Genomic DNA, 13482 nt, shown 5'->3' with positions numbered 1-13482 from the left:
TCAACCTTTGATATGATATGGCATTTATAACACACCTGTACACAAGTGTTTCTAGGCGCAACAAGACAAGGAGGGGGAAACAAAACGGGAAAAACAACCATGTTACTAGGCCTTGAGTCATTCAGATTACGTAAGAGCAGGGAAGGGGGGAGGGTAAAGTGTTGAGGGTAGGGGCAGTATGGAGAAGTGTGGCACAAAGGAGAAAACAGGAGTGCAGCCAGCAGGTGGCAAATAAGTGCAAGGGAGGGGACTCTAGGGTTACAGATACATACCACAAGTGCAGGGGAGCCAGGGGGCAGTGCAGGATTGCAACTGGAGAGGCAGGGACCGCAGCCCACATTCATAGGTTGACAAGTAAGGGAGAGGAAGAGAGAAGGCAAAAGCAAAGAAAAGTCTTGAGTTGCTTCCGGAACCAGAGATGGTTCTGCTCAAGATTCAGAGAGGCAGGGAGGCTGTTCCAGAGGGAAGCCCCAGCCGAAGAAAGATCTGCTCCCAACTCTTTGCTTGGAAAAGCAACTGACCCTCAGAGTTGGAGGTGGAAGAGCGGAGAGCTCGAGAAGACATATTTAGGAAGAGAGAGTTGGAGGTAGTGTGGTCCCAGGCCCCAGAAAGCGTTGTGGAGAATGTAAAGGGTCTTTAACTTGATCCTTGCCGCCACTGGGAGCCAATAAATGGATTTCAGAGCTGGAGAGACAGGATCCCTGGGCTTTAGGCCAAGGACAAGTCTTGCAGTCCTGTTCTGGATGAGTTGTAGAGGCAGAAAGATTTAGAAAGAGGCTGTTGCAGTAGTCCAGCCTAGAGGACCAGAGCTCTGGAGAGAGTGAGCTTCTGGGGAAAGTGAGGAAGGGAAGAATACCTCTGAGGAGGTGCAGCTGATAGTTTGACTTCTTGGAGACGTCATATGCGAGGAGAGGAGGAGTGCGGAGTTGATGACCTCAAGGTTCTTAGCCTCACAGGTAGGAGACGGAAGAGGGCCCAGGCTCAACAGCCATAGAGAGGAAAGGAGGGAGCTGATGGTCCAATGAGTCTTACTGGCATTAAGACAGATCACCGGCTGCACACCACTACTGAATTACAGAAAGGCAGTCTAAAATGAGAGGAGTAGAAGTGGCTGAGAGGAGTAGAAGTGGCTGAGGGGAGCCTGAAAGGGAGCAGTGTGTCATCAGCATAGCACTGGAAGTTGGAACAGAGAGTGGCTATGCAGTGGGCAAGAGGTGCCGGGTATTGGTTGAACAGCCAGGGAGAAAGATTAGACCCCTGGGGAACACCACAAGTAGAGCAATAGAAAAGAGGAAGGACCCCAGTTGGACCTGCGAGGGTCAATTAGTGAGAAAGGAGGTCAGCCAGGCCACGCCTGATCAGTGATACCCAGGTTATCACAGAGCAATGTTAAGCAGGATGGCATGGTTGACCGTATCGAAAGCAGAGGAAAGATCGAGGAGAATGAGGACAGAAGGAAGGTTAGAATCGAGGTTTGAGAGCAGGTTTTCACGGATGTTCAGGAGTGCAATGTCCGTGCTTCTGGCCGATCTGAAGCAAGATTGATGGTCATGGAGACAACCAACAGATTCAGTGTGAAAGTTATGCTGGGGGATGTCCAATTTTAAGGAGAGTTCTCAGAAATGTGGGAATTCCTCTCTTCTTAGAGACCCCCAGCTCTTTTGCTGGACTTTGGGACATTTTTGATTTTAACCTTGGAGTTAGTGAGCCCTTTTGCTCTCACCCATGTGTTTTACTCTGATTTGGATTCTGTATTCTTTGTTTTTGGAGTCTGAAACTCCATAGGCATCACTTTTTGTATTGCGACAGCCAGCACCTTCAGTGCAGCATCACTGAGAAGTCCTTTGGATTTCTCAAAGGTTTAAATACCTTCTCTTGGTTAAACTACCGAAGAGCAGTGAAGTGAAATTGACTTTACTTACATTGTAACTTTCTAGACCCAGCACACATTATCTTACAATAGGGTGCTGGAGGGGTTACTTCGTATCCCCTTTGTCTAGTTTCTCATGTAACTTTGTTACCCTTTCTACAATTAATGGCCGGTGGCAGTGGTTTACTTTTTCCTACCATTGTGTGGTCCTACCGCGGGCTGCAATCACAGCTGCAGTAAAGCACCCATGGGTGCCCATTTAGTCAAAATGGGCTGGTCTTTTTTCGCCATTTCTTGTTGGAAAGGTCCTTCTTGAGATTTACTCTGCGCGCCATATCAGGTTTGGTGCCTTTGTTGCGGGTTTCACTGCTGAAGCCCGCCTCTGGCTCCAGCGTGTCTGGCAGGGCAGGAAGCAAGGAAGATTCGCAAAACTCCCTGTGCTTAATCTCCTAGGTGACAGGAATGCATCCAAAGGTGATTGGCTGCCTCTCTGCCCTTGGAGGACAGCCACGCTGCTGTGTGAGTGACAGCTAGGCTGCTAATGAAAGAAAAACCTGCATAAATGCCGAGGTCTTTTGCTTGGAAGGCAGGGTCCCCCACTGGACGAAGGAATACGAATAACTTGGAAGAGACGCCTGCTGCAACTCCTGGACCGTTGGTTGGTTTGTTTTATTAATTTATATCGCGCACCGAACCCGGAGGCAACTGGGCGTAAGAGGTATTTATTTATTCACATTAAAGAGCGCACAGCAGCCCGTGGGCATCATGGCGCTTGTTACAGTGGGTGATCATGGCTTAGTTACATACAAAAAGATACAGACAAGCGTACTCAGAGCAGATACTATGCATAGTAGAGGAAGTATACAGATAGTGGTTATATGAATGTAGGCAGTTGAAGAGAATTTGCGGAAGGCATAGAGGTGTTTCGGCTCTGAGCGTAGTAGGGAGCGCGTTCCATAGCTTGGAGGAAAGATAAGGGAAGCTTATACCTCCTGCCATGGCCGTGTTTATGCGCGGCACCATGAGTGGGTTAGTGTAGAATAGTCTGGTAGGCCTTGTTGAGTGTGATCTGGATAGTGTGTCTGATAGGTATGTGGTTGCTGAGAGGTTGATGCATGTGTGTGGTTGTGAGTATTTTGAATGTAATGCTGTCTTCGACAGTGAGCCAGTGTACAGTCTTTCTTGCTTGTGTGATGTGGTCTCTTGGGTATACCGAATGCTGCTCTAAGTGAGGTAGTTTGGAGTCTAGCTAGATTTTTTTTGGAGGTGCCAGCTAGGCCTGCATTGCAGTAATCCAACTTGGCTCCTATAGTTGCTCTGGCAATGGAGAGGCAGTTTTCCTTAGTTAGCAACGGCTTAATGGCATTAATAAGTTTAGTGCTCAGGGCGGAGGCCGAGACAATGGCGCCGACTTGTTTGTCCATAAAGTAGCGTCAATATGGACTCCTAGAGTTTTAAGAGGATAAGACCGGGATGGCACAGTTGTCGATGCGGAAGTTGGAGTAGAGAGAGTCGAGCTTAGCTAATGTGGACTTTTGACCGAGAAGGAGGATTTCTGTCTTGTCCCCATTCACGCAAAGGCCGTTGGTGGCTATCCAAGCTTGGATGGTGGAGTATATTTGCTGTAAGGTAGTGGCATCTTGGTGATAGATCCCTGTAAGGGGAAGGAGCACTTGGGTGTCATCAGCATAGTTATTGTAATTGATCCCAAGTGCATCCAGTTTATCGAAGAGTGGCTTAGTGAAGAGATTGTAAAGCGTGGGGGCAGTACAGGATCCCTGGGAGACACCACAGTGAATGATAGTGGGCTCTGCATTAGCTATATTAGAACACACTTTCATAGCTCTGCCCTCTAGGAAGGAGGTGACCCAGGTCGCTGCATGATTAGAGAAGTGCGCAGCATGCGTGAGATGATTGGCGACAGTATAGTCATCAACCAAATCAAACGCCACTGAGAGGTCGAGGAGGAGGAGGAGGAGGAGGGCAGGCTTGCCCTCGTCAAGGGTATGGGCGATTTGGTTTTTTAAGTCTAATGAAGCGGTTTCAGTTCCGTGCCCTTTGCGAAAACCCGGCTGTCTTTCCCAAGATGGAGTTAGTTTAAAGGTACAGTTGGATTTGCCCGTGGGCGGCCTCATGTATTTTAAGGAGAAATGGGATGGTTGTTATGGGTCGGTAGTTATTAGGTTGCAAAGGGTCTAGCGTAGGTTTAAGAGTGGGCTCACCCAGGACTCTTTAAGGCTGTTAGGGACTGAGCCAGTATTGAAAGAGGCATTGATGAAGGCGGTAAGGATAGGAGCAAATGGCTCTGCACATTCCTTGATTTTTGGGGGGCGGGCACACATCGCCCTTGCATTGTGATGGTTTGAGAAGTTTAAGGATGTGTAGGACATCTGCTTCTGTGATTTCCGTAAATGAACATTTGGGAAGGTTGCTGTTTTTGGAATTAGGCATGGTCTGGGGATTCTGCTTAGGCAATGCCTTGTAATTTTCTGAGATTTTGTTTTGGAGCAGGTCTATTTTTTAGCATAGCGGTTTGTATGCTGGTGCACCAAGCTTCATCTTTAGCGATCTTGTCAGTGCAGATGGGAGGGACTGTAAGTTCTTTAAAGATAGTAAAGAGTTCTTTGGTTTGGGAGTTCGCATCAGTGATTCGATGACTAAGCTTCGGATTTAGCATTGAAGATGGGAGTCTCTTTTTTGCACAACAAAACTTTAGGCTTAAGTTACAGAGTACCAAGGTAGGCATTCACAAGGACAGTGGTCAAAAGGATGATACATACAGTATGCATATACAGGACTGAAAGGATACAAAGGTTGTCATTGTTAGATAGGCAGTTACAGGATGCTACATAAATACGTACAATAAGTTAATATCTAGTACGTGTGCAGAACGAGGAGGGCTGCTACGATTAAATGTCATTCGTTCTCAGCCATTTCACAATATTATGTCTGAAAAGTAAATAGGTTTGTTCCACTCTCAATGCAAGAGGAAGTGAGTTCCAGATTTGAGGAGCTTTGACTGGGAAGCTACTGCCACCAGATTGAATCTAGGTATATTGAGGCAGAAGGAGTTGGCAGTCCTAGCGGGGCGGCTAGAAGTTTTCCTGACTATGCATTGAGAGGTATGGAGGGGTGGCATTGTTCAGGCATTTAAAGGTCAGAGAAGCTGTTTTAAGCAGTATTATGTCGTTTATAGTCAGCCAGTGATTCTGTCTTCTTAACTCGGATATATGCTCTCTGTTAGGGATATTTAGTGCCGCTCTGAGAGTGTTGTTCTGAAAGGTTTGGATTTTATTTAGGATGTATTTACTAGCTCCCATGTAAAGGGCATTGCAGTAATCCAATTTCGAGAGTATGAGGGCATTAGCTAGGGTAATGCAGCTGGATTAGGAAAGGTACGGCCTGCAAGCTCTGATTAATTTGCATGTGTAAACTGTGGCTGATGCCATACTGTCCCTTTGGTCAGAGTCAAGGTTGAATCAAGATAAAAACCTAAGGTTTTGACTTCCTTTACAACCTTGATAGTGTTTCCATCAATGTTAAACGTAGAGTAGTCAGTGTTGAGTTTAAGTTGGCATAGTTCCAAGGATCAAAAGCTCGGTTTTGTCGCCATTCAGGCAAAGGCCATGGGTTGCCATCCATGCCTGAATGAGTAGTTAGATTTTGTTCACAAGAGCCGTGTCCTCGAGGTAATTGCTCGAAAGAGGTATGAGGATCTGGGTGTCATCCGCATAGTTCGTGTAGGTGACACCCAGATTATCCAATTTGTCAAAGAGCAGCTTTGTGAATATGTTGTACATAGTAGGTGAGACACAGGAGCCTTGTGGTACGCCGCAGGTTATTGGTATAGGGTCTGCTGAGGCGGACGGGGAGAAGACTCATCATCCTGTTATTTAAGAAAGATTGAACCCATGCAACCTTACAGCTCACATTGAGCCCTCTTGAGATAAGCCTGGCTGCTCAGTCACTCTACCAACTTGTGTAGTACATGCGTACACCAAAGATTGGGTTAACTATTACCAAGAGGACACGGCTGGTGCAGTCTCCCACATGGTACTCCATACAATCTTGCTTAACAGCCAGTTCTTCGAAGAGTTTGCCCAGGCAATGAGTAATGGAGATCGGACGATAGTTGGCCAGACAGGAGTGATCAGCAGAAGGTTTCTTAAGAAGGGGGCGCACAAGGGAGTGCTTCAGAGGGTAGGGGAAAGGGTGACTGCAGAAATTGGCCAAGGCTGGAGTGAGGGTGTCAATGTGGTCCTTAATTGTTTTGAAAGAACAGGAAAGAAGCTGTTTTGATGAAATCAGACTTGTCTAGAAACGTCATCCGGGGTGAACAAAGGAAAGGAGTAACAGGGAGAAGGAGAGGCAGCCACAGGAGGGCCAGGAGAGGAGGATTGAGAGGAGAGGGTAGACAGGATGTCCTGGGTTTTAGTGATGAAATGAGAAGCCAGGGCCGAGAAGAGGGCCTCGGAGGGGACAGGAGAAGATACTGCAGTAGGATTGGCCAGCTCCTTGCAGATTTTAAAGAGTTCGGCTGAGTTGTTAGATGCTGCAGGGACGCTGTCTTGGATGTGCGCTTTCTTCTTACCAAGAACAGAGCCTATATTGCCTTAGGAGAAGGAGGCAGGCCAGTTTGTCAGAGGGTGTACCTGTTGCCCTCCACTTCCTCTCAGCCACCCTACACTTGCATTTAAGGGTGACAAGGTCTGAGTAACACTTGGATTTGGGTTTCAGGCGGATCCTCATGACAGGGGCAAGTACATCAAGAGTGTCAGATAGAGCAGTGAAGGTTAGAAAGGGCTGTGTCAGGGTGCGAGTTAGCCAAAGGTGCAGAAGGAGGAGAGAAAGTGGCAGCGAAATCCTCAACTGACACACGCTTCATGGGTCGGATGACCGAGAAGGTGGTAGGCAGAGCTGGAGTAGGCTTGGCCTGAGGGGTAGAGAAAGATGAGAGGAAAGGAGAAAGTGATCACGCCAGGAGAGGGGAGTGGTGAGAGGGTTAGCGAGGGGGAGGTCTGAGGAGATCAGAACATCGAAGATGTGCCCGGCACAATGAGTCGGGCCAGCGGGGAGAATAGAGTGTCACAGAGGTTGCGAAAGAGTCCAGAAGGACAGGAAGCATCCAGGTGGATTGAGGTCTCAGAGAAGGAGAAGTTGAGAGGTAGAGGCAAGGAGGGAGAAGGTGAGTAAGGTGGTTACCTGGCCAGGCAGCCGTAGATCGTGGCTACAGAGAGGCCAGGAGAGAGTGCCTGCAGACCAGGCTTTCAAATGAGGAGTAGTTATGCATAGGAATGATATAGGCAGTGATCCACTCTGGGAAGATCAAGGCTACACCCCTACTGGGACGGTTGGTTCTGGGCGCGGAGAGGATCTTGTAGCCATCAGGAAGGATAGTGTCAAACTTGTGACAGATCTGGCCGTGAACCACGTCTCGGTCAGACCGAGACCATCCAGGTCAAGTTCTTCAAGGAGACGGCAGATGCCAGAGTGTTCGACAGCTCAGCGAGATTTGAGACTGGCAATGTGGAGCAGGTTGCCATCTTTGAAAGACCTCTGTGCTGCGGTACAGGTCTGGGGTACACCCTGAGGAACTGTAGAAAGAGCCAGAGGATGGGCAGAGGAGGAAGGAGGAGAGGGCAAGGTAGCCAAGTAGGAGGATGCCAGAGAGATGGCGGAAGAGGGAGGCAAAGAGGGCAGCCAGAGAAGCAGTAGAGGGTGCCGAAGAGGTGGCGGAGGAGGCAGAGTTGCCAGAGAAGGGAAAGAATTGAGAGCAGGAGAAGAAAGGAAGTTGATAAGGCGCGGGAAGCATCTATCAAAAAGGAGGACATTGGCCCGAAGGCCTTGGACCAAGACAGTGCCATTTTGATAAACATTTATGATGGTCTTAGAGGAGTGGAAGGGGGCCAGGAGGACCACCCAATGGGTGCCACCATTAACGGGTGAAGGAGAAGGGAGAAAGCACAGACCATATGGAGGGTCCATAGGCCTGGAGAGGGAACAAAAAGTATGTCGGTGAGGGTCTGTCTGGAGGCAATGCTAGTGTAGCTATCAGCGATAGGGGAGCCTGGGTTGGAGACCAGGATATCCCTTTTGAACTTCTTCCTCCCAGACTTAGTGAAAAGGACAGGCTAGTCAATAGAAAAGCAGTTGGAGAAGATAGCAGAGACAGAGCACCATAGAGGATGCAAGAGCGTGGGGAAGGGGTGGTGTGGGGGCTAGAATGAGGAACCCCTAGTGTTGGGACAGAAGGAGGAGGGGAGCAAGCAGACAGACAATGACAACTCAGAAGAAATAGACAAGTACATGTGGGACCTACATGGAAGAGTGGACAAAGCAATCAGTAACAAAACCAAATTGACGGAGCAGACTACCAAGAGAGCCTGGAAGAAAGAAGTGCGCAACAGGCGTGCAGGCAGTACAATGTGAGGAGACTCCCAAGAAGCAGACTCCTAATTAAAGAATAACCAAATGAGGGGACCTGGAGGAAAGAGTGAGAAAAAGAATGCAGGCAATACGATATGAACAGTAATCGGGAGAGCAGTTGACAGACCACAAAAGAACACAGGGCAGTATGATGTAAACAACAATCAGGATAATCGGGCATCAAGAACAGAGCAGTCAACGAAAGAGCCCTAGAGGAAGAAGAGCACGACAGAGCAATGCACAAAAGGAAAGGGAAAAGGCCGGGAGTCGGGGCAGGGGAAGGCGAGGGTTAGGACCCGCAGGGGAGTAGGATGCGCGGCTGGTGTAGGAGTGCAAGGGAGCACATGCAATCAAGGGATGCACTGGAATGCACGCAGCCAAAGGGCCGAGAGTGAGCGCACGCGATCAGGGATAGCGAGGGAGTGATTGAAAAGTATCCACACAAAAAAAAGAAAGGACTGTGTTCCAAGGTATTATGCAGACAACTGGGTATTCCCAACATTTTTCTGAAAGTAGGAAACCATAGGTGAAACCAGGAGTCACCGAATTACGCAGTTTTAATATTTTTTTGCTCAATTAATCTTTCGGTATAATCTCAAAGAACGAGTCATGTGATTTTTACTGCCGAGAAGCATAATGGTCTCACAGGTTTCAGACAGCCACACACAAATTCTTTCATAGTGATGTCAGGAAAGGATTTTGTATGAGGAAAAGCATAGAAAACCATTGCACTTACATGTCCTCCACTGTAATGTCTTTCAGGATCTGGCAGTAGTCTACATTCCACACAGCCTGGTCGTCCCAAACCTTCGAGGACAATAAGATGGCTCCTAGAACTATCCTCTTCCAGTTGCAGGGGCAAATGTCAATCTCTGCATAGGTGAGTAGCCTTTCCAAATACACCTGCAAAATAATCACCTTAACCACTATGTAAAAATCCAACATTTCAAGCAAATCAATTCAGTGTTTAAAAGTGCATTTGCTTAATTTTTCAATTGGTGCCAAAATTAAATCAGCGAAGTATTTTTAACGCCAAACTTCTACCACAACCGCTCACTAGCTAGACTATCATGCCCAACTTTTCCACTCTAGCAGGCAATAGTCACATTAACCATTAATCTGCATTGCTCTTTGGGGGGATGGCCTCTCCCTGGTTTATGCTTTTGTCATTTTGGAGATATGGGCAGCAATGCTGTTTCTGATTTGGTCAGCATCAGGTCAGAATTGCTAAGGAGGTTTTTGCACAGGCCTCTTGTGCACGTTGTGCCACTAAAGAGTACCCAGCCCAAAAGGACAGCCAAAGCTCTCCTAAAATGTTAACATTGCAAAGTAGCAAGACTTAACTATTGGAAGGAGATGTAGGCTTACAAAAACAAAATTAGTCCACACACTTAACCTAAAAAAATACACCAAAGTGAAATACTGAAAATTTCACATTTACTATGTTACACATACATAGACCTCACTTAAATAGGCATGTTAAAAACTAAACCGTATAAAAACACCCAGGGTATTTTAAAAACAGAACATACAAAGACACAGCAGACCACTATTATATTGTACGTACACTACTTGGCAGTAGAAACATTACATATAAAGTAAAGGGGTGGTAAGAGAAGAGAATCAGACGTCAAAACAGTTCAGATATTGTTAGGTAAGAATTGATGTAGTCACACTGTAGGAGACTACACAACACTTATCTGCTTGGTATTGGGTAACCCACCTTTTGGTATAGGTCTGTACTACACAAGTTGGTAGTGTGACTGAGCAGTCCGGCCCATCTCAAGAGGGATAAATGTGAGCTATAGCAATGAAATTCGTAAATACAAGTAATCAATTAACACACTAAAGATTTGTTATTTATTAAACATCAATTTTTAAATGAGCATTCTTTTAAAAAAGGCACTTCATGTAACAATGTAAATATACTTTAAAATTAATTTTCAGAATCAGCATAAGTTAGTGGATAATCTTTGGATATGCTTCTTGCACAATTCCTACACCCTGAGGTGACTTCAATCACAAGTATAGTAGAACAAGTTACTTATGGACTGGTAACGTTCTTGCGACTGGATGTTCCTCCAACGTATTCCTCATCTTTGACATGTAATGTCCAGCTTCAGGATTTTCTTTTCAGCAGAGGGCGGGCTGCGTCGATGGCATCGAGTTGATGTTCCTCGAAGTACTCCGTCGATGGGGACTTTATCAGAGGTCATAAGTAGCAGACACAGCCCCCGTTGGCCTCTGTTTTTCCCCTCCTCGTGCAGGAGAAATGTCCATGAACACAGGCATGACAGTACTCAGCCTTGGTGGAATGAAAGCTGTAATAGCATGGGAAAGTGGTAAGTTGGGAGGGCGATGAGCAATACGTTGGAGGAACATCCAGTCAAAAGAACGTTACCAGTCCGTAAGTAACTTGTTCTTCAAATGGATTGTGTCCTCCAACGTATTAATCATCTTTGACAGACTCCCAAAGCAGTATCCATGATTGGAGGAGGGTGAAGAATGTATGTATATTGAGAATTTTAAAGGGCAGAGTAAAGTACTGCCTTACCAAAAGTGTCATCGAGCATGGGAAGTATCCAGATAATGCTTTGTAAACGTGTGTATTGATGACCACGTTGCAGCATCACAAATGTTCTTAATAGGCACACCCCTTTGAAGGGCTGTCGATGTAGCCATGCCCCTGGTGGAATGGGCTCGTAAACTCTCAGGAGGGTCTTTGCCTGCCAGTCTGTAGCATTCAGATATGGTGAGGATGATCCATCTAAACAAGGTCCGTTTGGAAACAGCCTGGCCTAGCTTGTATCCTTTATACTCTACAAAGAGCTGGTCGTCCACTCTCAATTTCGACATTCTGGAAATGTTAAAGCTTAACGCTCTCCTAGGGTCCAACCTATGGAGTCTTTCCTCTTCCTTACCAGGATGAGGTGGAGGATAGAAGGCCGGTAGCACAATCTTCTGACTTAAATGAAAGTCAGAAACTACCTTAGGCAAGGAGGAGGGTTTTACCCTCAACACAACCCTGCCCTTGTGGAATACAGTAACGGGTGGCTTGGAAGAAAGTGCCTGCCGTTTGGTCACAATACGGGCTGATGTTATAGAAACCAATAGTATTTGTCTTAAAGGTTAACAACCTTAATGGACATGTGTGCAAAGGTTCAAATGGAGCACACAGAAATTTTAAAACCAGGTTGAAGTCCCAAACTGGAACCCGAACAGGAGATGGAGGGAACACATTCGTGAGCCCTTTTAGAAATTGAGTCACCAATGGGATCTTGAAATAGGAGCATTCTTCTGATGAGCATGCTGCCAAGTAGCCCTTAATGGTGCCAACCTGAAGACCTTTATGTGCTAATGAAAGCAACAAGGATAAAACATCCAGAGTTGTACACTGAAAAGGATCAACATTCTTTTCTCTGCAACCGTCACAAAACATATTCCAACAGCAACAGTACACAGATTTTGTTGCTGGTCTTCTGGTCGAAAGCAACACCTCCATTACATAATCCGGGCGGTCCCAATCCTTGGATCTCAGTCTTTTAGAAACCAAGCATGAAGGTTGAGAGTATACCTGCTGGATGGAGAACCAGACCCTCCTCTCACGAGAGAAGGTCCTTTCTTTGTGGAAGACACATCGGGGGACAGCTGGACATATCAAGAAGGTCCGGGTACCACGTCCTCCTGGCCCAATCCAGGGCAATTAGGCTAATTTGTGTCCAGAACCTTCTCAAACTCTTATGACATGAGGAATGACCGGGACTGGAGGAAAAGCGTACAGTGGTGGGAATTCCCAATTCACCACGAACGCGTCTCCAAGAGCTCCTCCTGGAGGAAGTTCCCTTGAGTAGTACTGCTCGCACTTCCGGTGGACCCTGGTCGCGAACAGATCCACTTGAGGGGGTTCAGGATGCCATAAGGCTGAGCTATTTCAAAAAACTCCAAGGCCGGAAGATTCTGGGCACTCTGGAATTTTGTCACCATCTGAAGAATGTCTTGAGCCCTCACTGCTCCAATGTATTGGAGATTTTGGGAAGGTGTCATATGGGACTTCTTATAATTGAGGGAGAAGCCCAGTCTGTGAAGAGAGTGGCAAGTAACGTTCAGATGATCCATTGCTTGTTCGGGAAAACGCGCCCTTATCAGCCAATCGTTTACGAACGGGTAGACATGAATCCCCCATGCCCCCCTCTCCTGAGATTTTCTGCCACCACCGCCATCAGTTTGGTGAAAACCCTTGGGGCGTAGGTCAACCCGAATGGCAGGACTCGAAATTGATAGTGCGAGCCTCCAACTGCAACCCTTGGGTATTTACTGTGGTTGAGATGGATTGGCACATGAAAATAAGCATCCTGAAGGTCCAATGACGCCAACCAATCCTGGAGTTGGAGGACCTGAAGGATCTGAGAAAGAGCGACCGTCTTGAACTTGTCCTTCCTGAGGAACTTGTTCAAGTACCTTAAGTCCAAGGATACCAACCTGTGTTCCTATCCGCTACAGGCACCGGTTCTATAGCGCCTTTCTCTAACAGGGTAAACATTTCCTTCACAAGGAGCGGATCCAGAATCCTCAAAGAGTGTTTCCCCGGTGGATTGGTCTGAGGCTTCTTTATAAAAGGAAGACTAACCGTGGGCTATTGTTTCCAGAGCACAAGCATCTGAAGTAATGTCTCGCCATTCTTCTGGATGCTGAGTCAGTCTGCCACCCCCACCGGTGATTTGTGACTCAAGCCCTCAGAGTGGTTTTGAAGCAGCTGTTGCAAAGGCAGATTGCAAAGAGGCAGCTGCTTAAGCAGGCTTGGCACCTGTACCTTGTCCACCACAAGGACATTTTCATTGGCCTCTTTGACTGGCCATTACGCTCGCCCTTCCAAATGAGTAGTAGCAAAAAGATTCACCCCTCAAAGGTGGTCTGCTAGGACAAAGAGGCTGAGGTTGCCCAACAGCAGCGCCTAAAGATTTGGTTGCCGCCTTCGAGGTCTGCAACTTCAAGGCTATGGCCAGCCTTGAAGCCAAAAAGATGATACCCGTCAAATGGCGTGTTGAGAAGTCTAGCCTGCACATCAGGTGCAAAACCTGAGACTTTCACAACCACGTAAATCTGCGCATCACCATTGACCTGCTGATGGTATCTGCAGAATCCAATCCAGACTGAATCGACTCACATGGCTTCCTTTCCATCCTTAA

General features: G+C 47.0%; 1 protein-coding gene across 1 annotated transcript in view; it reads right to left on the bottom strand.

The window, feature by feature from the left end:
• Positions 1-13482, bottom strand: part of CCNYL1 (cyclin Y like 1) — a 561203-nt gene that overhangs the window by 183831 nt on the left and 363890 nt on the right. The window contains exon 8 of the mRNA XM_069615590.1: positions 9033-9199. Coding sequence (XP_069471691.1) covers positions 9033-9199 — 167 coding nt within the window. The remainder of the gene's footprint in view (positions 1-9032; positions 9200-13482) is intronic.

Source organism: Ambystoma mexicanum, chromosome 9 (assembly GCF_040938575.1).
Source record: "Ambystoma mexicanum isolate Mex_15411 chromosome 9, UKY_AmexF1_1, whole genome shotgun sequence".
Classification (NCBI taxonomy): domain Eukaryota; kingdom Metazoa; phylum Chordata; class Amphibia; order Caudata; family Ambystomatidae; genus Ambystoma; species Ambystoma mexicanum.
Note: the sequence above shows the minus strand (reverse complement) of the source record. Positions and strands in the feature narration are given on the sequence as shown.